Source organism: Corticium candelabrum, chromosome 3 (assembly GCF_963422355.1).
Source record: "Corticium candelabrum chromosome 3, ooCorCand1.1, whole genome shotgun sequence".
Classification (NCBI taxonomy): domain Eukaryota; kingdom Metazoa; phylum Porifera; class Homoscleromorpha; order Homosclerophorida; family Plakinidae; genus Corticium; species Corticium candelabrum.
In genome coordinates this window covers 4,445,581-4,471,236 of record NC_085087.1, presented here as the reverse complement: position 1 = coordinate 4,471,236, position 25,656 = coordinate 4,445,581, and the positions used below count along the sequence as shown (strand labels likewise).

Below are 25,656 nucleotides of genomic sequence, written 5' to 3'. Positions count from 1 at the left end.
GGGTTATTTTAGAATACGGGGAGAGGCGGGATGGCTATTGGACGAATGACAAATTTTTTGAACAAGTTAAGAGTGCGGTAGCTATTGCAAACATAAAGTACCCACAGGAAAAGTATTCAATTCTGTGGTTGTTTGACCAAAGCTCAAACAAATCACACAACTAATCTAGTGATGCTTTGGTCGCCAACAGAATGAATGTCAACCAGGAGGGTGGCACCTATAATGCACGACACTGTATATGAAGATGACATACCGGTTCGTGGGTCAGAGGTAGTAATGGATGATGAACTCCTAAAGGGCTTAAGTTGGCATTAGAGGAAAGGGGATTTGATACAAGGGAAAGACCAGAAAAGATTTGATAATGAAACTAGAACACATATTCCGATTTTTCTAAATGAACTGTCTATTGTAGAACATTACATGAAGAGCATGGCCACCACTGCATGTTTCTACCCAAATTCCATTGTGAATTGAATCCTATAGAATGAGTGTGGGGCAGCAAAGCGTTATACTAGAGCATGCTGTAATTATTCAATAGTTGGGCTGAGAAAAACTCTGACATCAGCATTAGATTCTGTAAATGTTGACATGATTAGAAAGTATTTTAGAAAAGCAAGACATTACATTAGGGCATACAGAGATGGCAAAGTAGCAGGACATGAACTCGAGGAAGCCGTCAAGCAATACAGGTCTCACAGAAGAGTCAAGAGGAACAAGTAACCTTGATGTTATCTTATACATATGGTTGTTTTGTTTGGTTATATTTATAAAAAGTTGTAGATTTGTTGGACAGTTTATGTTTGTAGTACAACATATATCCATTGAGCTTTTGAAACATTATTATGTCTGCTTGTTTACGAAACTTTAGTGGTGTGGATTTCGAGTACAGAACGGTAATAGCCAAATTTGTCTTAACAGATTTGTAGCACAGTGTTCGGTGTACGTCTACAAGAAAGCTGGAGGCATGTGATCGTTGTCACGTGGAAGTATGGCGTTTCAAGCACAACCCCTTTTGGGACCCTTCTTCCAACATTCCACAGAAACAAAGTGAAATATACAGATTTTGTCCAACAGAAATCTTCATGTTGCCGTAATGTATCCTCAGAGGAGAAACCGAGGCTGTACGTACCAAAACTCGAGACGGAATGGCGATAAACTCGCGTACAAGTTCGTTGAGTCAATCCGTTTGACGAACTAAAGGTAGTTTAACTAATCTCCGTGCGTGGCAGCTGCTCAACTATTAGTAAAGAATCATACATATTTTCAGCGTTATTCGACAGAGGACATTTGAATTTCGCGCGATAGCTGAGGCGGTGTCAGATTGGCCACGCATGCGTGGGTGCACTGTACACGTTCTGGTGTAATTCACACCGTAGACGGCTCAAAAACTGAAATGTCACCGAGGAAAGTTGATATTTGGCGCTTGCATATATACGTTTGGGCACGTTTTGTGGGTCTTGTGACATGAGCGTCACGAACAGGCTGGAAAAATTTCGTTTTCTCGCTGACTGCGTGGAAGACGGACTGATTTCGCGACCAGAAGCTCCACAGATAGCACGATCCCCACGAAAATGTACGGCAGACGGTAGACATATGTGCAATTTATTGGTTTGTCAGTCTACATGTGAATCGACATGTTTGTATGTCTGTCTGTCTGTCTGTCTGTCTGTCTGTCTGTCTGTCAAAAACAAAAAGGACCCTAGGCCCTACACATACAATGATTTAATAATTTGCAACTGTAGTGTTCATTCTGTGAATGCTATATAACTTTTCTGCTATAACTTTAGCAAGGTTTCTCTGCAGTTGAATGGAGATGAGAGATCTCCACGTGGTCTTGAATTGGGCCTTGTTTTTCTTTCCCTGATCATCTCTAGACAACTCGGCCAGCTTGTTCAGATAGTTGGAGGCTTGTGTCCCCCAGCGACCAAAATATTCAAGAACCAAAGGAACAAAAGATGGTTTGATGCCTCCTGGAAGAAGCTCTCGGTTGTATTTAACCTCTTTTCTCTCTTCCCTCCTTGAGGCCGCAATACCTGCTGTGCTAACAGCCAATGCTAGCAGGTCTGCACCAGGGATGTGCTAGAGAAATGTCTAGTTCTGTGCCATGACAAATTTGGGGATCGATAACAACATGTCTGGTCTGTTTTCGTTGTCAAGGTATTGATGAGTCGGTTCTTTGCTGCGCTGGAAGTTCAGTTCGGTCAAACACTTTGACCAGACATGCAAGTGTCTGTCTGTGTGTCTGTTTATCTGTCTGTCTATGTGTGTGTCTGTTTGTCTGTCAAATGGTTTGTCTGTCTGTCTGTCTGTGTACGCTTGTTAATACATATGTTTGTTGCCTGTCTGTATGTCTATCTATATTTGTGTATCTGTCTGTCTGTCTGTCTGTGTATGTTTGCCTCTTTGTCTAAGAACTAGCTATAGGACCCAAGAAATCCCTAAGTACGACTGAATCAAACAGTTGACAGGCTGTCCGTCTGACAATCATTATACATGCCATAGATATCATACAGAAAGTTCATAGAAGTGAACAGTAAAATCGAATAATTTCTTTTCTTATAATGATAATGATTTTCTTTATCTTGAGAAATGGTATACACAAAGGCAAAACGACAGTCTACATACTGTTATGTTTGTTTGCTGCCATGATTACTGTAGTACAGTACTGTGTCCTTTCTGACATGTAAAACAATAATCATTGCTTTTGTTGAATGCCTGTGTCAGGGTTGAGAAAAGATACCACAGAGTCTTCTGAGTTATATAAGAAATGTTCTAATCACCAAGGTTTGTAAATGTTTTCAGCTTGTGTATACATGTATTACACACACACACACACACACACACACACACACACACACACACACACACACACACACACACACACACACACACACACACACACACACACACACACACACACACACACACACACACACACACACACACACACACACACACACACACACACACACACACACACACACACACACACACACACACACACACACACACACACACACACACACACACATGTACATACATACTTTTATTGAATACATACATGATTTATTCATCTAGAAGGGGTGTTTGAGACCCTGTCTATGTACAACTGTAGTATGGCGCAGAGTAAAAGGTTACTACTGTAGACACTAGAACTAAACAGCAACAGACAACAAGAATCAAAACTAGCTCAGAATTAATAACTATTACCACTATTGCACGACTATAGACATCAGAGTCCATCCAACAGTCTGAATTTCTTTGACACCAGATTGCAAATGATGTGCCAATACATACATACATATATACATACATACATACATACATACATACAATTATAGTTGCGCGTTGGTCAATAATTGATAAAAACACGGACAGATTTGAGACAGGAAAGTATTGTTGACTTTCAGAGTTTAAGAATACTTGTGACATCTGTATTGTAGACTTGAAACTAAAAGATGCAACACTTTCAAATTGAAAGGCTGCCTAAGCTTGAAGGTATAGGCATGTTCATCAAGCAAGAACACATGATTTGGTCATTTGCATTTGCTATTGTGTAGTATCTCACAAAAACAGTGTTTCACCCATTTCTGAATCAGCTCGAGTTTCACCGTCAAGGTCAAACAACGTATGCAGTCCAGCTAGTCTTTCAGGTTAAGAGCATGCATGTACGTGAATGTCTAGCTGGATAAAATATGGGCAATATGGGCAATTGTTTACAGGTAGTGAAGACTTTATTGCTTTGTTGGCAAAATATAGACAACATTCTAAAGGGATTCGCCTGTCAGCACAAAAAAACAAAATGCAAAGGCAAAAGCCATCAACACAGTAGGTTTGCAATTGCCATTGCCTAGGGCTTTCATCATTCTTTTGCATGGTGGATTAGAGCTGAGCTGGGAAATTATTGAAATGTACATTGCTGCTGATTGTTTAAACTTTTTGACAGGGAAGACAGGGAAATCAAAAATCAGTGTGTGATATGTATGAGGCCAGCCATCTCTTATTAGCATTAACAACCAGGCAAGGGAGAATTCATATAAACAAAAGAGACTCTACATCTACCTTTGACAATTGTGGAAAAACCAAAAGAAAAGTAAGTGCATGCAGTACTAGTGCATGGATGTGTAGGTGTGTAAGTATGGGTATGCATGTGTGTTCTATAATTTTGTTAATTAATGCTCTATCAAGTCTCTACATTGTAACAGCTATTACTATAGTCACTACTCTATGGAAACAGCACAACATGAATGTCTAGCAAACTCATTTAATTCAATTGAATTTAATTCAATTTAATTGCTATTTCGAATTCATTGTTATAGAATAAGATTAAGTTATTCAATGTGAACAGCTTTGATATATATATATATATATATATATATATATATATATATATATATATATATATATATATATATATATATGCTACTCTTATTGATCACAGATTTGCCTGCAGGCAGCAAGATCAGACTTCAACAAATATCTTGTAAAACAGCCAATCAAAACCACTGTCGACTAGCAGAGAGGGTAGAAATGTCTGGGCTCAAGTTTAGAGACACAACACCTGCTGATGGAAATTGTCTTTTTCATGCTGTTTTGGATCAGCTGAAACGAGTTAAGTCAGAAAAGCCCTACTGTCACAGTGAGCTTCGAGCACTGGCAATTTCTTGTCTCAGAGATCACCAGTTTGTTGTAAGAACAGCTAGTACACTACTACACGTGTGATGTATATGTTAAACTAATGTAGCATTTTTGCAAGGATATCAATGGCAAGAAACTAAACCTTTCACAATATGTCAGTAAGGATTGGGATCAGTATTTATCTGACATGGAGAAGGATGGCGAGTGGGGAGACCACCTTGTTGTGATGGCATTAACAACAGTGCTGTCTCATAATATTCTAATAGTCAGCAGTGTAGATGGTGCAAGCAACCATTTTACTGTTACAGTAGAACCCAATGGCCATGTTGCTTCTAATGATGTTCCACTGCTTCTTGGCCACTATGCCGAAAATCATTTTGTGAGTCTAGATATAGCATACAATGGTATGTATGACATTATAGAGCTTAATGTCCTGTAATCTACCTATTTCACTCTTTCTTATTAGATGATTCTGCTGCGCAAGGCCTTCCTTACGGGGACCATAATTATGCAAGAACAGATACTGTCCCACCAGGTATCTCAGCAGTTGTTGCAGCTTCAGCAGTTGACTTGTTTGTACACGAGCCTTTTCATTTCACCAGGTACTACCAGGTACGGTGACCATGATTATGTAAGAACAGATACTGACCCCCCACCAGGTACCACAGCAGTTTTCACAGCTTCCGGACTTGACTTGTTTTACATCAGCCTTTTCATTTCTAGGGTTACAAATGAATGTCACTAAAATCATAGCAACAACCTGCAGGGAAGACTCAAGAAATATACACTCTGGTAAATACGTCTTTATTTACTCATTATCTACCTTATGTTAGTCCACGTTAATTAAATTTATTCACTTGCTGTTGATCAATTTCTTAGTGGCCGTACATCTGTAAAACATTTTGACGTATTATAAACAAGAATATGCAAGCTGCCCTTTGACATTCAGTTGCTGTCTTTAGGTATTCCAGGTAAGAGCAGGAAGTGTGACAAAGATGTTGTTGAACTACACTGTGCTACCGGTATATACTTTTAACAATTTATCTAAACTTAACATATCCTGTATGTGAAATATGCCAGACATTCCACCAAAAATGAGAAGACTGCAGCCGTTTTACATTTTATCAAGTCATGAGCAGAAAGAAGTAGATCAAATGGTCCTCTCTAGATGATACTGCAATTGGTCATTACTATGTGCATTGATTGGTAATGTGCAATTTACAGATGGCTACTGCACTAGACAAAATAGCCAGTGACAGACAACTGTCTGATTCAAACTTTCCAGGTGTGATTACAGTACGTGACTTAGCAAAGCTTCAGCCAAACAAATGGCTCAATGACAATGTCAATTGTTGTAAACGAGCTAGTGAAATGATACATATTGGTAATGTATTAGTATTGACAGCTCATCAATGCAGTATCATGTTTATGGGAGACGGGATGCTTGCCGCAAGGTATTATCTCATTATAACTAATTGCTCGTTACAAACTACAACTCTTTTTTTAGGGAAGAAAGTCAAGAGCTTCAATACCTACTTCTATGTGAAGCTCGACAATCAAGGTCCTGTTGCTGTAAGACAATGGACAATGAAACAGCTGGTGCAGTAAATAGCCATCAAGTAAAATGTTTGCAACATTTTCATAAGTGCTTTGATTGATATTCTGCAGATAAATATTTTCCATTATGATGTTCTGTTAATTCCCATGCACATGCCTGTGAAGCAGCATTGGTGTTGTATAGTATGTTTGTTACTAGATGAAATTATTTACAACAGTGTGCAAACAGTGAATTTTTTAGGTTATCGACATAACACACAGGACAATTAAATACTATGACCCGCTAATGGAAGTGTGTTCAGAAGTCTTTCTAAAGATTAGGTCATGCATACATATAATACATTCATACACATACTGAACATATGAAAGATACACGTAACATTACTATTCTCCCATTAGAGATTGGTTATCAGATACAGTAACATTGACGAAAGAGAACTATGTTGCTACAGAGTGGACTAACGAAGTTGTGAAAGTATACATATTGCACATTTTATTTTGGAGATTATCTTTTGTTGGTTATAGAATGCTCCACGGCAACAAGACGGTTCAAGCTGTAGTGTCTACTGTGTGATGGTAATAATTTACAGTGTCACTTCTAGAAATTTTGTAGATAATTACCCTACGTTTCAGTACATGAGGAATGAAGCACTTGGCATTCACTCTAACAACTTTTGTGAGGTACACAGTGTATAACCGTTACGTAACTCTATAAGTACGCAGCTGTTATGCGTGTTTGTTAATATTGTATGATGGATTGTAGAGTGAAATTAATGACATGAGGTGTTGGCTGGCACATAGGCTAATTACACAGTTTGCTGCAAATACAACAGGAAATAAAAGGTACATTTATGTCGACTGTTACTATTCTATTGCACTGGAACTACTAAACTTCCTTTGAAGCCTCAACTTGGAGATAACACCTACTAACATTCAGCCAAGCGCAAAATACTATATTAGTTGGGAAACAACAGAAATTGTAACAGAGACTTTGGAATCAGAGCTCTATGACTATTCCCTGTTGCGACTGTTGCAAACAGGGGCATCACTTCAAGCTTGGAGAGCAGAACACAATGATGATACACCAGTAAGTCACAAAAATTCTGTAAACATTATGTTGGCCAGAGGAATTTGTGAATACTGTAATCAAAATGTCATTTCATCGATTTTTGTTGACAAAGTTTTTGAATTTAGTCTTTGCATAAGCAAAATTACAATTGCAGTGGTAGATGTAGGGGACCAGTAGGCAGTTTGCTCATAGAGCGAGTAATTGATAACATATTTGCTGTTATCTGATTGCAGCTCCAAGAACAAACAGTATCAGTGGGAGCATGCTGGCTCAGCATCGATTTACATGTAGCTTTATGGCTGGATGACAAATGCTTCAACAACAAACCTGCTGTACAAGTAGTTGGTGATTTTGTCCTTGCCACACATGAACTTCACATGGAGTTTATCAACTTCGTCTCCGACAACGCGATGCCCGATATATATCTTGTACCGGCAGTAGGTTTGGTCAGGTTTCGGATGAGACAGAAACAACACAGGATGACAACAATACACAAGTATGGTAGATACTACATACCCCTCACCTCATCTGAACTTGACGATCTGTGCACTGGCATAAAAGAAATGAGGGAGCAGTTGGAACATGGCAAACACATCTTCTAAAATATTAACCCTATCTATACTATAACAGAAATCAGTACAATAATCTGTCACATGTGTTTTGAATACCTTGAAATAATTGGAATCAGGATCTACTTAATTCCTTAGAATGATAGGAATCCAATGTGCTAGTTACCTTGATGCTGTAAGCATTATTAATTAAACACCCTGAATGAGCTACATTTAGCGTATATCTTTAGGAAAGTAGAAAAAACATACGGTTTTTACCCTCTTGAAAATACACGTACTCGTAAAGTAGAAGACCCCTAAACAATTAAATTATATTTCTGTCTACACTTCAACTTCGCCATACATGCACTAAACCAGTAAACGTTGTGATACATTGTGGCATCTCAGCCAAACACAATAACAATTCCTATGCCAATGTGGCAGAGTCATGGTCTGTCACAGCTTTAACTAGTTGCTCATACAGTGCAAGCCGCTCTGCTGCTGATTTTGGTGTTTCTATAATGTTGTTTTTCCTCATAGCATACTGTGCGATTGAACAGAATTCAGGGGAAGCAGCAGGTGGTGGATCTGATACATGCTTCTCTACAGCAGCCAACTGTTCTTCAGTTACAGGACACTTGTAGCAATTTGCACCTAAACACAAACATTTCATGCACTTGTGATAGCCTGACAACCTGACCTCAAAGCCAAACCTTTCAGTTGTGGGTAAAAGTACAAAGCATTAGGAATCCCTGGGGGAGTATCTGTATACCTGGAAAGGCGAATTGTATGTTTGTTCCACTACTGCTTCACAATTTGAAGTTCATTGTCGATAAGATCCATAAAACAAAATCAAAGGGCATTCCTACACATTCTGCAATTAAGAACGACTCGATTGAGGTACACTGAGTGTGTGTGTTCAAAGAGTCACAAAACATCTGACACAAGAGTCACCCACAGGGTTGCCGTTTCCATAGTGAAAGGGGAAAGTTTAGCCCTGGCTAAAATTGTTGGTCCAGACAAAAAGAATGCCAATTAATTATTATGTAATACTTGCTTTGACAAGATTTTCCAGCGCTTCACTATTTTGTGACAAATGCATGAATCTTATTTGCAGAATTCTTAAAAAGATACATAGATCATTATTGTGATAATTTCAACACAAGTTAGTTGACCAAGAGCTGGTGCAAAGACAATTCATAACATACTCATTCGATGAAACATTTGACTGACATTCTATCAGGCCGTATGACTGTGGTAGACTTGTACAATCTTCAAAATGAGAAATTTCACACGATGCTTTACTGTCTTGCTCCACAACAAAACTGTTAATGCCTTTGTCAATAATTAAATTCCTTCTGACAAGAGACCAATAAAAACATTTTTGGAGGAGCTGACTACTGTGTTTCTTAGTTTAATTTGTAGGGTATACATGTAGTTGACTATTATTGTGTATCGATCCTACAGCAGTTCTTTTTAGCACAAATTTAGACATTAAAATTTACTATAATTTACATCAATTATTTAAAACAAATATTCATATCAATAGTTGGAGCCACAAAGTGCCTCTTGGGGCCTCAATTTATATCCATGTCAAATCTGACTGGCCACACTGACTCACCTATGCAATGGGTTTGAATCATCAAATTTTGCTGAAAGTTGCATATCCTAAATGATTAACACATGCCATTTGAATAGGTGAGACGTGTATCTGTTTAATCCACATGACATACTTTGAAAAAGTTCATCCACCATTGCATGCATCTTTTCCTTAACTGACCCCACCATGACTCAATTTGCTATAATATATGAAATGTCCAAGTGAACCGACAATTGAAATCATTGCCACCAACCTGGTTTGTGTTAGATTTCCCGTACCAAAAAGTCTTAGTTTTGGCTAGGCTGTCTGTCCCATAGTGCCTTAGAAATGGCTGAACAAAAGCAATTGTTATATTCTCAGTGCCTCTGTCTGCTCGCACTACCCGGGGACACCCTAATGAAAAAACTTGCAGTAGTCACGAACACACACACACACACACACACACACACACACACACACACACACACACACACACACACACATACACACACACACACACACACACACACACACACACACACACACACACACATGCACACACACACACACACACACACACAAACACACACAAGCATGATTTCATTCATTACCTCCAATTTCTCTGATGGACTTAAAGTAGTATCCAGCAATAACTTTAGGGTCATTGTTTGTTTTACTTGCCCACAACCACATAATTCTTCAAGAGTACCTGTTATCACAAACAACAACCATCAGTTCATTGCATAAAGAAACTGCACTGATATTAATTGTTACCCGTCAATACAACCATGTATGCATATGCCAATGGCTTCACTTTGTCATAACCATCAAGGTGCCATACATAATTCGGTCCCTAAAGTCATTTAGTAATTAACGAAGTGCAAAAATTGTCTTTCAGTACATACTTTATTGTAATACTTCCTTCGTTTTAGTTTTCCAGCCTTCCTTAGCTTAACACCTTCTCCATCGATTTGTCTATTCAATTTCATGACAACGTCCCTGTAATGACAAAATTGCATGCCTTCATTATCTAATTATGTTTAATCGAAAACAATCAATCCATCTAGCTGTCCCATCAATAAATGATATTATAATTAATTTCAAACCCATACGGCAAATCCAGACTGGAAAAAGGTGATCCAAATTAAGATGCTTGGACAATTTAGATAGGTTGGTTTCACTAAAGGTGGTGGATAACACAGTATACATTAATGTCTGATCACCAAATGAATTTCTATCTACAACATGGTGTCATATTGTATATTAACTACTATTGATAGAATAAGCATAATGTTACAACCTTTGCTCTCTAGACATCTAGTTCTTTGTGCAAATTCTCTGGGCGTCTGATTGTTTGTGCAGCTTTTGAAGTCGTAATGAGCCACTGTGGGCGGTTTTAGGTGTGGCATAGGTAACACCAAAGTCAAAACAAAATTAAATGTGAGAAAACATGAACGTTACAAATGTAGCTAGATTAGGCGTTGTTTCTAAGTGCTAAACCCTCACATACAACAAAAGAAACAGCTCGCCACCGATTTTCCAGCTCACAACAATCTAGACGTCTGGTTGTTTGTGCAGCTTTTCTGGACATCTGGTTGTTGTCGTAATGGGGGAAACATGCACGTTTCAAATGTAGATCAGGTTGTTTCGAAGTGCTGGAACAAGCCAAATGTTACAAGTAGGGTAGCCTCGACGCGCCTTACGTGATAAAGTAACGCGCATGATCATTGTTCTGCTTATTGGTGGGCAAGTTACAAATGTAGAGCAAAACAAGCAGCCCACCACCGATTTTCCAGCTCACAAGAATGTAGACGTCTGGTTGTTTCTGCAGCTTCTCTAGGCATCTGTTTGTTTGTATAGCTTCTCTAGACGACTGGTTGTTTGTGCAGCGTCTCTAGACCTCTGGTAGTTGTCGTAATGGGGGAAAACATGCATGTTACAAATGTAGTTGTTTTGAAGTGCTGGGACAAGCCAAATGTTACAAGTCGGAGAGCCTCGACGCTAGGCCGGCTGGCAATCTTTGCCTGTGATGAAGTAACGGGCGTGATCATTGTTCTGTTTGTTGGTGGGAAACATGCTAGAAATGTAGAGCAAAACAAGCAGATCACCACCCATTTTCCAGCTCACAAGAATGTAAAAGTCTCGCTCTTTGTGCAGCTTTTCTAAGCGTCTCGTTGTCTGTGCTGCTTCTGATGATGACATCACGTTCGTTTATTGGTCGGAATAGCTTCATTTGCATCTGCGCTAATCGACTATATATACGGTCGTTGGGTCGGTCATCGAACAATTACTATACCCTTAGCCCGGACATCCGGGCCTCGGGTAAATATATGGGGTATACTGGCATGATGTACAGGCTACGCTCTCCCTGTTACTGGATCACAGTTATACACTCAAATCTAAAGCAACCTCTTCTGACTTTGACTGCATTCGGAAGTCTGAATCAATAACGTTTTGATAACACAGCAACCAAATTTATCTTCCCCACATCTAATTGTACGCTCTTACAATGCAACGTCGCCAATGTTTAGTCTGTCATTCCCTATTCGACAAGCAGCATACTTAACCTCAAATTTCCAGACGTGCCCTTCCTTTGATCTGATGTATTTTTGTGTGTACTGCAATCAGTGACGACCCTCTCAGTGCCTTTGGCTACGTTGATCAGACCAGACCTCAACAGGCAAACCTTTCCACATTGAGGACAAGTCAGGTTTGGATCCAGCTGATTTTTAGGTCTGGTGCACCAGCACACTTCCTTGCCAGTCTCTTGACTTCGATATGTGTATGAGATTGTTCAAATTTATACAAAGACTGGGGTGACAGAGTTTACGCCATTTGGTTCTATCAGTAGCAGAATGTTCAAGTGCGTCCGGATTGATGAAACAAGATTTAAGATTGCTCTTTAGGGAGTCTTTGAAGCGGAGATATGGACGACCAGGCGACACTTTTCATGTCCAAGTTCTCCGAATATCAGCTGTTTGGTATTCTGTCATCAGGCATACATGTCCAGTCCAGCGGAGTTGACATTTCATGATGTAATATTGTATGCCACTCATTTGCTACGTGAAAGAACTTCTGTATTGCTATTATGTCTTGCCACTTGATTCCACAAATACGCCACAGGCAGCACATATGGAAGCTGTCGAGTTTCTTCAAATTATGATTTAGCAGAGTCCAAGTTTCACAACCGTAAAGGAGAATTGACAAGGCAGCGGCTCTATACATTGATAGTTTGTTGTTTCGACTGATTTCATGACGTTTCCAAAGCCTCGTTTCCAACTTTCCAAAGACTAAACTTGCTTTTGATATTCTGCAGAATATTTCAAAATCAATAGATGTATCAGATGACAATTAAGACACTCCCTTAGGTCCTGGATACTTGAATGACTCAACATATGCAAGAGGTTTGTGTCAATTTTGATTGGAGGAGGAACGCGGCCGGATCCAGGTTTGGGCTGAAAAAGCACTTCAGTTCTATAGACTGACGGTCAAACCAAAATGCTTGCAAGATGAGTCAAATTTATCCACTAAAAATGTGACTACGGACTGAATGTCGTTGAATGTATGTGCCACTAGAGCAAATCGTCAGCAAACTGTAATTCTTTAGCTAGCTTGCATGAAGAAGGTTCTTGACTTGGCCTGAAATACCTCAGGTTGAACATGCCTCCACTGATGCGATATTGCACTTTGACTCTTCTTTTAACGTCCTTACAGGCATCATTGAGAACAAATGAAAAAGCATGCTAAACATGGTAGGAGCTACGCATCTCTGATTGGCACCATCTGTCCTCAGAAAAAGAACCATCACCTACAACACGAGCCATATCATTCCAACGTGGAAGGCTATAATTAAAAAAGATTTAAAATTTTGTTGTCTCTATATAAATGTATACTTTCAAAAGTAAAAGACATAATAAATCTGCCATACTGCATCAAACTGACCACCACACTTTGATTTTTGTGCCTGCAATGCGAAACGTCAAAGCTGGTCTGACAGCTTATTATATTTAGATTAACCATGACATGAATAAACACATTTGAATATAAAAACGACAATTATACTGAAAATACTGTATATAAATATATTATTTGTTTATTTATTTATATATTTATTTATTTATATATTTTTTATTTATTTATTTATTTATTTTTTATTTATTTATTTATTTATTTTTATTTATTTATTTATTTATTTTTATTTTTTTATTTATTTATTTATTATTTATTTATTTATTTATTTTTTATTTATTTACCATTTATGATTTCTAATATTACACATCTCCCATCTAACCTTATTAAGTGTAACTGAGTGTGTCCAAACGAGGTACGAGAGAACATCTCAGTACCAATCAAGACCGTCTTTCTAGATTTTACCCACTAGAGCTCTAGATTAGTCTCATACATGCACAAATTACATTATTTTTAGAGGATACCGATTGTTCATATCACCAGTAGACAACGTTCGTCAATCAGAATGAAAAATGAATTCTGCTGCAGCTGTCCATACCTTGTTCGTCAATGCGCGTGCGCAGTTGGTAATGGCGGATAAACAGTATTTGCTCGTCGTTGCTCTTCTAGAAGGTCTAAAACATTTGTCAATTGTAAACCTTTTTTATGGCTGAACTAATTCTTTCGCATTTCATCCCCAGGACGTCACTTTCCTCGTCGTCCTCAACGTCGTCTGGTCGTCGAGGCTCGCTTTGACGGCGAATGCTTGTCGACAGATCCAGTTTTTCACGAGCAAATGCCGGACATTAATACCGAGTTGGCGTGGGAGATAGAAAAGAAGTCGTTGAGGCAGCACAGACTGCAGAGGACGCCAATCAAACTGCAAGTTGGAAACTTTGTGTCTGTCAATGTGTTGGTAGGCCGCTAGAAATTTGTTTTCTAGCTTTTTGCCGTCGATATTGCGTCGACTCACAGAGAAATGGTTGGATATGTTATGCTAGATTTGCGGAGTGCAGCACAGAGGAGTCCAAGTGTAGGCGTATGCCATGAGTGGAAACTTTCACGACTGCGTCTGTGTTTTTGTTTGTCTGTTTGCTGATGTGTCCACTGCTTGCTTGTCAGCCTAGCTGTCTACTGTAGTACATACCTGCCTGCTTGCTTGCTTACCTGTTTGTCTGCAAGCTTGTTTATCAGTCTGTTCTCTTATGTATCTAGAATGTAGTGAAGTTATTGAATATTTAGTGCAGCTAATAAGGTATAAATGATGCAGTAATTACTGTTCTATTTGAAGACAATTAATACTGCTTATTAGGCCACTTCAAGAATTTTATTAGTCTCTGGTCCACAGTTTTCAAAATTTGGCGCGGACGGTTATTATTACTACTACATGTATAGTGACTACCGTATTCACCCATAATAACGCCCTGGGTGTATAGAAAAGAAACAATTTTTTCTGGCGTATACTAGGGCATGGGCATTTTGGTCCTAGGCGTATACATGGTCGCTTGGTTACTAGATGCTGTCGTCGACCTGGCCAGTCATCATCTAAATACTTGAAGACAGAAATACCACAAATGCTTGCAATTATCCATTGGCAAGATCTAGGGTACTGGTATCCATTCAGCATCAACATCCATGCAGAAACTAAACACTAGACACACGTGGTCGACCTGAAGCCCGTCAAGAGCATCAGGGTTGGTAATTGCGACGAAGACATGAATGTAGCGGCAAGCACTTTCACTCAACATTGACACCAGCTCATCAAACGCACACAGACGGAGACGAATGTTCTGCGGACCCATTTGTTTTGTCTGCACATGCGTATTCTGGGCTTATACTTGGGCATGGCCGTATAGTTGGGCATGGGCGTTTTTCGGGCTGAAAGTTCTGACCTGTCGCACATGGGCGTATATACAGGCATGGGCGTTATTTTGGTATGGGTGTTATTACGGACGAATATATGCTATGACCATCAAATAGGTTTTAATGGTATTAACTCTGAAGACAAAATATGCAACATTTTAGGTCCATTTCAAATCTACTAACTCTAACATGATTTGACTTCACTGTGCTATATCTGTACCTATATCTATAAACACAAGTATGGCAATAATAATGAAGTAGATTTTTACTATTGCTCATGGTACTTCTTCACTTTTCCTTTAGCCTTGCAGCACTCCAAACACATAGGAAAGTATCCAGTGATTGTACTGCGCACGCGTAAGGCCGCACCAAAAAATTGTCTGATTGGGGTAACCCGCCCACCTGTGTTTGGGGGGCCGCTGAATTTTTTATGTTTAAATATGTTTTCTGTTGGCCCGGGCATATTCGTGTCCAAGGGGGCACACGTTTTGAGGGATGGCAAGATTCTTCGTGTGCCTGGCGGCTGTAGTCTTCATGAGGTGTTGCAGGAGGTTGGATTTGGTGATCAAGTGGACGATGTACTAAAAAATAAAAAAGTAATAAAGCTCCGTCCACCCGCCCGCGTTTTCCACTGCATGTTACCCCAATCAGACAATTTTCAGTGTGGCCTAATGATAATACTTTTGTGATCTGAGACAAAAAATCATGCAGGCGGCGACCAGAAACTAATACATTTTTTGGAGTGGCGTTATCTTTAATGCACATTGCCACCACTTTTAGGTAGATACATTTTATTAGTAAACTGGGTAGTTATATGTCTACCGTATTTTTTCGATTAAACGCCACAGCTGAGAGTAGAGATAAATATAAACACCGCTCTTACAGTGTGGAAAATAGGGAATTATTTTGGCTCGGACAGACTGAGCCTAGGTAGGACATTCTTCTATAGTGTTACGTGTATAACCAAGTGCCTCCCCTACTGCAGCCATTTTGCATGTAATTTTTTACAACCAACTTTCAAGGGAGAAATGGTATTAAAGGCAGCTGAGGTTTTCTCTGGATAAAGCATGCTAGGAGGCACCTGAGTTCACAGTCCTAGGAAAGGCCATCACGTCCTAAGAGACAAGGTTTACACTATCATATATGCGTACAATGGATGTTTTGTCTAAACATGTCCCAACACTGATGCAGTATTTGGTCTGACAAACAACACGTTTGGTGAGACATTGTCCTATGTTCTACCATTATTTCTACACTGCCCTCGAATAAATGCCACATATTAATGAATTCCAATATATCTGTAGCTTGAAGTTTGAAGAAGAAATCATACGACTTCATCAGAGGCAACTGTGAGGCAATCGTTTCTTTAGACTACCCGGATACTCACCTGTTTCACTGCATGAGGTCTCAAAGTGTGAAATGCATACCAGGGTGGTGTGTTGTTCTCTTGAAAAGGTGTCAACCTACAGTGTAACAGTGTGTGGGCATACATACCTACTTCTAAAGCATGGACAGACAGCGCTTAACGAATAGATGCTGCCCTCGTTAAACACCAAAGTTGACACTCTAGCTAAAAGATAGATGTCTTGGTGTTTAATTGAAGAAATATCGGTATATGACTACTAATCTATTCATCTCTGTTTCTATTTGTATTGTATTGATTGATCTGTTGCTTGCTAGTCTTTTCACTTGCTAAATTTTTATATTTCACTTGCTTTTCTTGAAGCTAGTTGTGATTATAGAAGGCAGTGTGGCATCGAGTATTGAGCTCTCCATATTCAAAGCTAAAACCTGAGGTAAAGATTCAACTGACGCTAGAGAGCGAAGAAGATTCTCTGGCCCACAGCACTTCAGCAAAGCCATTTGTGGCTCGACCAGCTCCTCGGAGACATCGTCAAGAAGCACAAGGTGAAGTGATTTTGTTCTTTAGCATGGTAAATGTATACACTGAGTCTTCCCTCTCACCTCTGTGGAGACAGCAGATCTTGCTTAGTTGTCAGGCACTGGCCAAAGTCTAATATAAAAAGTGTCCACCCATTGTTGAGGCAACCAGAGGGACAGACAGGCTAACAAATAACAGATGTTTTGCTTTTTGGTTGCAGTACACAATACATTTGATTACGGCAATGATTAGTCTATGACCACAGAGTAGCTTCTTTGTTTCGGTTTTCTGTGTGACGTGCACATAAGACTGACAGACATTCAGAAAGTCAAATAAGGTAGAGAACTAGAGTGGGCAGTACAGTAGTCCCTTTTATGTGTGACCTCTCTCATCTGCAACCACCTCCTATTTACGACCACCTTAGTAATGCGGCCAGCGGCTGCTAAAATGTTTAACGTGCACCTCTATGAGCGACCAACCAGGTGTCTGTGCATTTTTAATATCGGTGAACACGTCCAGGAATAGCACGTCTACAAGTACTCTGGAAGATACTCAGTATGCTTCAAAAGCGCAGATGTGGAAGACGGTGCTGAGGTAGACCTTGGTGATGGTGATCATGATGAATATCTGTCTGAGAGAGAGGCTGCTGTCTACCTACGCTGACGTAGGGACTTTGCAGAAGTCACATGAGTAGTAAGCTGTTACATGCACCTCTGGAAGAGACCACCTCGGTTTTACGACCGAGTTTGACGGGCTTTTGGTGTCGGCACAAATGGGAGGGACCACTGTTTACGCAATACAAATGGTTCCTTGTCTCTCTTGCTTAGAGAAACTACATCTATCAGATGTTAACAGGGTAACTACAGCAACAAGTGTGATGGGATACTGTGGTCTGAGCAAGAACCATCCTTTCATATGGATCACCGTTGTAGTGAAACTGTATTTCTGTGTTCGTAAATGGTTTCTGCTATGTTTGCGATTCAATATTATTCTTTGTGCTTATATTGTTGTAGATGGTTCGTCTACACCACTAGAAGAGAGCGAAGAAGAGAGTCAAGAAGAAAGTGTACCATATCAACTGATGATGAATGAGGATGAAGGGCACTTTCAGTTGGGTCCATCTCAGCAATCAAACCAGATTTTTCTTCTCTCTCTAACAATAAGAAGTGCGGCTAATCTTGCTCAGGTGAGAAGAAATGACTTGTACAACTTAGCGTTCAAATGCTCATTATTAGGAATCATCATGTGAACATTTTATGTAATATAATAATACTCTTGTCTGTTACTCTAAAAACATCCACCATGACCGCAGTTCAAGTCCAATGTTCACAGAAATCAGTATGCACACTTGACAGTCGGCACAGTCACTGCTACATTCAATTACATTGCAGTGCAAAAATTGGATGTCCATTTCTTAATGGTCGATCGGTACTTCCCAGTTACTGAAAAATTATGAGCAGGGCCAGTATGAGCAGGTTTGTTTTCTTAGACTTAGTAACTATATTGCCTCTGCTATCTTGACATGCAAAGACTTTGAGTAACTTCACATCAAATTCTGTACTACGTACTGTAGCTACTACATGCAAGACAATTCTGTGCCCTGTTTGCTATGGATTGAAGACAAAAAGCGCAGCAGGCACAGCTTTAAGCTAAATTTAGTATAAATGTTATTATCTATTTCACATGGCACAGGCATAAGTCTTTATGAAATCATCATTATGATTTGGTACTCAGTTGTTGTATGTACAATCAGGGTTGTCCCCAGCATACAAAAGGCAGGGCGCTCCGCCATGCCTTGGCTTCCACTTGGTACAGGCCCACCATGCTTTGCTGTTTGAGTAGGCAGTGATTAGCTATGAAGAAAATGGACTTGTATTTGTATTTTGAAAAGTGGGAAGTTGTTTCAGGCTATTCCTGGGATGCTTGGTTTGAAGATAAGACTAATTAGGACAAAAACTGCCATATGGTATGAATGTAATTGTGATACAAGTACTCAAAAGCTCAACAATGGTTGTCTTGCACTCTGCCCACTATTTAGATCAGTATCTGATGGTAACAAATGAAGTCTGTAGATATCTGGCCTTCCTATCCTATATAAAGGGAGGTTCTCAACTTCTTGAGGTCTGGAAATTTTCCCACTCGCATTAATATAGCTATCATGTGGTCAAGCACAGTGAACTAAGAGAGAAACTTTTTTAAAGAGATAATCACTTTGTTCCTTTTGTGCCTGAGCATTCTGTGACAACAGTTTGTGGCATGTCAGCGTAAGCAAACCTGCATGAAAGCTTTTGTGGGTTGACCCATAAAATTGGAATGGGCGGGGCCAAAATTAAAGGTGGACGTGGTTATTTCCGCCGTGCCTTCCAAAAATCCTGGGAACACCCCTGGTACAATGTACTGAACAGATGTTATCTTACCTCGTTTGTTTCAAAATCGTTGATTGCTTCGCATTTGCAGCTTGTTTGATGCCGCTATTTTGATGCAGTTTGTTGAAGATTGCTGCTCTTTGTACTGTGTCGTCTGCTTGGAAAGTTAATGGAGACAGGCAGAGATAAAATGACTTGTTCATGTATGACTATGAAACGTAATAGTGTTAGTTGAACTATGAGGTTTGATCTCGTAGTAACTCAAGTTATTTAGAATGTTTAGTTTTGGGATATAACATCTAGATAGGGACAAATATGAAGGCACAAGACTAATATTAGAATCTTGAAGGTATGGCTTATTTGTGCAAATTGCATTACCAACAATAGAAGCCTACGATGGGAATGCAGATCCCACATGCCAACTGTTAAGTGTGCTCTTCTGAGTTGGATTTGGGGGCATCAGTTTAATTTGTGATAATCTCTCAATTGTTTTGATCTTAAAGTTTCAATGTCAACACATGCATTGATTGAATGACTTTGATTAATTTATTATGTTTTATTTATTGTGAAAATTTTATATTGATTGATATATTAAGCCATTCAAAAGATCATGTTTACACACACACACACACACACACACACACACACACACACACACACACACACACGTACATGCACACACACACACACACACACACACACACACACACACACACGTACACATACATGCACACACACACACAGACACGTACACATACATGCTCACACACACACACACACACACACACACACACACACACACACACACACACACACACACATGTACATGCGCGCACACACACACACACACACACACACACACACACACACACACACACACACACACACACACACACACACACACACACACCTTGAACCTTGAAGCTGCCTATAGTAAAAGAAACTATGATAGCGGGACCCTTGGATTGTGCTCCTGGGCAACTGACAAATTACTAGGACAAAACCGCCTGTGTCTTGTGAGGTCGCTGTGTCGTCTAAATGATCTTCTACATTCACATAAGAAACTTTCTCCTTGGAATCGTACATTCGCTGCACATCTGCTTTTCCCACGATTTGTGACTACCTTCTCAACACCCCTTTGACAAAGGCTGAACCACCCATTCCGGTCTTGGCATCTCTGGTACCAGATGTTTTTGGTATCTACTAATTGCAGATCTTGACTAACTAGATCTCTCCATCTCTTTTTTGTTCCATGGCGAGGTCTAGTCTTCCTCAATTCCCCAAACATCAGTTTCTTTGGAAGTCGTTTCTCATTCATTCTACCCAAATGACCCAGCCACTACACACACACACACACACACACACACACACACACACACACACACACACACACACACACACACACACACACACACACAAACACACGCGCACACACACACACACACACAAACACACACACACACACACAAACACACACACACACACACACACACACACACACACACACGTACACGTACATGCACACACATGTACATGCACGCACACACACACACACACACACACACACACACACACACACACACACACACACACACACACACACATGCACACACACCTCACACACATACACATGCACAACAACCTCACTCTGCTGCCCTACGAGGTTGTAAAAATAGTCTCAACTCTGGTAAACAAGAACATATATACATGGTAGTCTTTATCATCTTTTTGCCATTACTGCATACATATATTTTGTATTTCACATTTTGAATAGATTTCTTTATAGTTGATTCCCTCGAATTTTCGTCTTCCTGGATCTTCATATAAAGATGATCAAGCTAATGAAGAGGGAGAGCAGCGAGGATATTACTTTCTTTTCTCGCTTGTTGGAAACGAAATTGTGAATGAGCCATTCTGGGATCTACTCAATCCAGACTTTGCAGTTGAAAAAGCTACCGTGAGGATTAGGTGCAATGTCGATGTGATTAAAACATTTTTATCCAGAGAGCCGGATGTTGAGGTAAGTGATTTTGCATACACACTATTAAGAGAGCTATGTGTTTGTAGAGTAACTACGTAAAGTTAATACGCATAGACATACACTGTTTTGTCTCAAGAAACACGGGAAAGGGCGGGGTGGAGTACAGTTTTCTTTGGCAGCTTGAACTGTGCGATGCCGTGTACCACAATGTGTGTTCTTGAATACCATTATGGCATAGCTTGTTTGTTATATTGTGTATTAATTTTGTTGAGTGAGTCTTTGAGTGAGATTTAGAGCAAAGACCTTACAGTCAGTAAGATATTTGTAGTATTTTGGGAAAATGTCAAACCTTGCACATAACTGTAACGTTTTTACATGTAAACAATCAATGAACACATGTACTGTACTCACTTGGTTATTATCCCTGGGGCTCAAGTAAGCCCCAGCCACTACTTTGGCCAAGGCTCTAAGATTTCTACATCTTTTTTTCTTAATTTGTGCTAATTGGCACTTTCTACAGTGACTGTTTGCTACATTTACGCTTGTAGAAATGCTAATAATTTTCAACTTGCATACCATAACATTGATTTGTTTTCTATATTTGAGGTAGTGGCATTGGTTTGAAGCTCTAATAATTTTAGTGTAGCAGCAAGCTATTTACGTTAATGAATCAATCACTTTCACCAATTAATAACTTTAGGTGACAATTTTGAGAAAAGCCCCATTTTATACTTGACCTTTGACTCTGACCAACCATGAGGAGTGAGGTAATAGTCAAGTGAGTACGACATTATACTTGTTATATGATTGTGTTATCATCACCCTCTGGGTAGGGTAAGTGGGGTCTTTACCCTCAACTGGGCGCCCACTAACCCGGCAGGTAAGTCCCAGAGAGGTGAATGTTTTCACGTATTCCATATGGTGCTAGTAACTGGCTTATCGAATATTGATTGCGTGCGCTACGAGGATTCCGCCAGCTCTGAACAGCATGCCCAGTAGAGATCAATGACTACCAGGAAAGCTCTGATCCTCATTGCCAACGGTTCCCACGCCAGATTCCAGAAACTCCCCATCAACGGAAGCAAGTCTACTCTCACAGACATAGCCAAATAGACAGTGAGAAAGAACTAACAGACTCGTTTCATTACATTGCTGTCGCCACCCGGGATTGAACCCAGGCCATCATTATTATTGTAGTTATTATTATTACTATATTATTGAATATTATGTAAAGAATCAATGTATTTTTAGCATATTGGCCAACTGTTGTATCTTGTTTGCAGATACAGCTGGCTTGTCGAGGTCAACCGTTGGGAGTGGCTCGTGTTCCTATTAGTAAACTGGTGATGCAAGATCGAATGATAGTAGAAGGTTTTTTTCCTATCGTTTCACCTCAAAGACATTCAGCCAAGGTAGTATTTCTACAATATCGTGAAACATGATGTCACATGTACTACAACAGCCGTCATGTACATAGTGATAAACTTTCAATAAAATTAGAACACTGTTACATTGAATGTTTTGGCATTTGGATAATAAATTACAAGAAATGCGTATATGAAATTATTTTTGTTAGCATGTGCAGCTTATTTCAAGTTGTTTCTGGTGTTGTGAGTTACTTTAGAAACCAAAGAGGCATTACCACAGGGTTCTGTACTGACTGTCCGTCACACTCCAGACCTTGAAATAAGGATTTCAAATTGATCAGCCATTCAGAGTCGTAGCTGCCATTTTTATCAAATTTTGTATGTCTAATGGCCATGCAATCTTCTTATTTGGTCGGCCATTGGTTGATGGCCGGTCGTTATTTCATGCTCTGACACCTGCTATGGACACATTTGACACTGTTTTGTCATCATCTTATTCTATCATTATAGAAATAAAAATCTTGAGTATTTAGAGTATGTACATACTAGAAGTTTGGTGTACACTGAAGTTTTCTAGAAAAGGCACATTGACAGTTGTAGCAGGACTGCCACACGTTTTTTAGAAAAAGAATATGTAAGTTGCCTCTTCATAGCATTGATCTCCACACTCATCTTAGTAAAATAACGCTTATTTGTAATGTTTGAAGTATAGACTGTTTCAGATGACATGTGCTAATTGGAATAAGGATGACTGTAACAAAAACATTTGCAGCATCAGTTCGAAACTGGAAACAAGCATGAGACCATGTGTGTTTCTAATTATTTTTGACTCACTAGCTTTACATATTTTGTGTCGCATGCCCTTAGTCATTAGCTAATAGCATAACTAGATATAGTATACTATGGAAGACTACTACAACCTGTGGAAGATGCAGAGATGCTGGATGACCTAATTGAGGTGAAAGCTTATGTTTTGTCTTGTTTGTTAGGGAGAGCCACAGCCACTTGTTGGTATCACTTTGAAGCTTGAAGTGGAAGACGATGCCATTGTGACTGCCATAGAGGATGATGTGGCTGCTCTAGCTAGCCATTCTCAACCCGTATTAGACGCAACAGACACAGCTGCTTTACGAAGAATGGAGACGGAGGTTTTGACAGACGATAGACAAGGTGAATGCCATCTGCATGTCCAGCTGCTGTTAGCAATGCTATATCTATAGTTTGAATTGGTTTGCTGATTATACTACTAGGTAGTGTCAGTTTCTGTTTGTTGCTTTATGCTGCTTGTCTGTTTTTATGCTCGTCTGGTTGCTTGTTTGTGTTTGTTTGTTGCATGTGTGTTGTATGTATGAATAGAAATGTACCATGCTACCTCACATAGAAGGACATGTCCCTTATACAGCATTCATAATAGTAGACTAGTCATGCATATTCTCTGAACTAGCACACACAACAAGAACCTCTGGAGTTTTGAGGCTATCTTGCATGCTTGCTAATAATGCATGCGCTGCTATAGTTACACACTTCATTGATCGCAACATCTGCTAAACCACACTTAGAAGGGTGTGCTCTTTTGTGTGAGGCCATATGGTAGACATGCATGTATTTCTAACTGAACAGTAATTTTGTCACTTATCTTTACAATCTCGTAGATTTTTGTTTTTTGTTTTGTACAACTATTGTCTCAAGCATTGATCTTTGTGTTTATCTATTTTTCTATCTATTGTTCCCTTGCCGGCTGTCTGTCTCTTTGTCTGTCTGTCTGTCTGTCAAAGAGCATTTATCGAAAACATCAACGCTAATACAGAAAAGGCTACATATAACACTAAGAGTTCAAGATAAACGACCATAGTGGTTGTAGAAGAAATAACAAACAGCCTGTCTGTCTGTCTGCCTGCCTGCCCGCTCGCCCGCCTGCCTGCCTGTCTGCCTGTCTGTATGTTTATCTGAATGCTTGTACTTGTTTGTTCAGATGAGCATGTTTCATATACGGTGTTTTTCATAATTTAGAAAGCAGTGATTCTCCTCATCAGCACATAGTAGTTATGCCAACGAATCGTCCAACACATACGCATCAAATGCAGGTATGTTTATTCGTTGTTCACAGTTATTTATAGAATACTTTGTGACCAGTGTTGACTAAACTCAGATGGAGGCATTTTAATCAGTCGTAATGTAACTCTGGTTTATGAAAAAATATATTTTGTCTGTCATCTTCTGCTTGTTTTGCTGCCTGTTGGTGTGTGTGCTTGCTTTTCTGCATGCCTGCTTGCTTGTTTGTCAGGTGTTTATATACTTTTTTATCTGTATTTAGCTCTATCTATTTTGTGTTGATATTTCCGACCAATCGGTACAGTACTGTTATCTGTACCAATAGCCTCAACATTAGGCCTTCCTTTACTTTAAGGTTCCTTTCACACGAGCCTAGAAGAAATGAGGTGGTTTACTTTAGGTTGAGAGTTCTAGAAGAGAAAAAATACTGCTCACACATTACAGCAACAAAGATGTTGGAAGTTGGCAGTGTAGCTGATGTTTGAGTAATTATACTGGAGGCTTCTCGCTTGTAGCCAAAGATGCGGTTATGTTGCACTTCATAATTATTTATTAGTAATTGACAAGAAATTGAGAAATTAATTTTTTGAGACAAGCCAGTATCTTTCCTACCTTTTCAGATGTTTTAATGAAACGGTTTTTGGTATTTTAGTTGTTCTGCAGGTGTCTGAAATCGTTTCCAAGAAGACACAGCACAAGTAGATGAAATTTATTGTAGGAATTTTAGTATCTTATTTTTGAAAGGTTAATGTGACGTGATAAATTTTTGCTTTATGTTTACTGTTGTTGCATGATTAATGATTACT

At 39.4% G+C, this 25,656-nt stretch overlaps 2 protein-coding genes and 1 long non-coding RNA gene across 13 annotated transcripts in view; 2 read left to right on the top strand and 1 right to left on the bottom strand.

Annotated features, from left to right (window-relative positions):
• The first annotated feature begins 447 nt into the window (after positions 1-447).
• LOC134177210 (uncharacterized) lies at positions 448-7,002 on the top strand. Of its 8 annotated transcripts, none has more exons than XM_062643969.1 (20): positions 448-1,047; positions 1,106-1,200; positions 2,725-2,784; positions 3,444-3,498; positions 3,561-3,653; positions 3,723-3,832; positions 3,947-4,093; positions 4,454-4,689; positions 4,757-5,042; positions 5,105-5,173; positions 5,241-5,297; positions 5,362-5,430; positions 5,601-5,660; positions 5,719-5,795; positions 5,863-6,092; positions 6,146-6,257; positions 6,595-6,661; positions 6,721-6,771; positions 6,829-6,876; positions 6,959-7,002. In XM_062643969.1, the coding sequence occupies exons 8-17, from the start codon at positions 4,531-4,533 to the stop codon at positions 6,655-6,657; spliced, it is 1,182 nt and encodes a 393-aa protein (XP_062499953.1). In that variant the 5' UTR covers positions 448-1,047; positions 1,106-1,200; positions 2,725-2,784; positions 3,444-3,498; positions 3,561-3,653; positions 3,723-3,832; positions 3,947-4,093; positions 4,454-4,530; the 3' UTR covers positions 6,658-6,661; positions 6,721-6,771; positions 6,829-6,876; positions 6,959-7,002. The 8 variants fall into 8 exon arrangements, with proteins under 8 accessions (XP_062499953.1, XP_062499958.1, XP_062499954.1 ...); XM_062643974.1 differs by having other exon boundaries at positions 448-1,200; positions 4,454-4,524; positions 4,603-4,689; XM_062643970.1 differs by having other exon boundaries at positions 448-1,200; positions 3,723-3,828.
• Positions 7,003-8,119: 1,117 nt separating this feature from the next.
• Positions 8,120-13,916, bottom strand: LOC134176722 (uncharacterized). 3 transcript variants are annotated; one of them, XR_009969346.1, is made up of 10 exons: positions 13,825-13,916; positions 13,683-13,776; positions 10,297-10,390; positions 10,166-10,244; positions 10,003-10,100; positions 9,666-9,805; positions 9,546-9,611; positions 9,434-9,480; positions 8,526-8,677; positions 8,120-8,466 (listed from the first exon to the last, which is right to left on the bottom strand). It is a non-coding gene; the product is annotated as an uncharacterized LOC134176722 (long non-coding RNA). The 3 variants fall into 3 exon arrangements; XR_009969347.1 differs by having other exon boundaries at positions 13,683-13,768; positions 13,825-13,889; XR_009969348.1 differs by lacking the exon at positions 13,683-13,776 and having other exon boundaries at positions 13,825-13,896.
• Positions 13,917-13,932: 16 nt separating this feature from the next.
• LOC134176717 (centrosomal protein of 120 kDa-like) overlaps positions 13,933-25,656 on the top strand; it is a 28,708-nt gene continuing 16,984 nt past the window's right edge. For both annotated transcript variants that reach the window (XR_009969345.1, XM_062643374.1), the window contains exons 1-9: positions 13,933-13,972; positions 14,041-14,225; positions 14,283-14,372; positions 16,945-17,110; positions 18,098-18,270; positions 21,237-21,470; positions 22,715-22,843; positions 23,788-23,968; positions 24,809-24,882. Coding sequence is in view for 1 of the 2 variants with exons in the window: in XM_062643374.1 (XP_062499358.1) it covers positions 14,136-14,225; positions 14,283-14,372; positions 16,945-17,110; positions 18,098-18,270; positions 21,237-21,470; positions 22,715-22,843; positions 23,788-23,968; positions 24,809-24,882 (1,137 nt within the window). In the remaining variant the exon portion in view is untranslated. The remainder of the gene's footprint in view (positions 13,973-14,040; positions 14,226-14,282; positions 14,373-16,944; positions 17,111-18,097; positions 18,271-21,236; positions 21,471-22,714; positions 22,844-23,787; positions 23,969-24,808; positions 24,883-25,656) is intronic.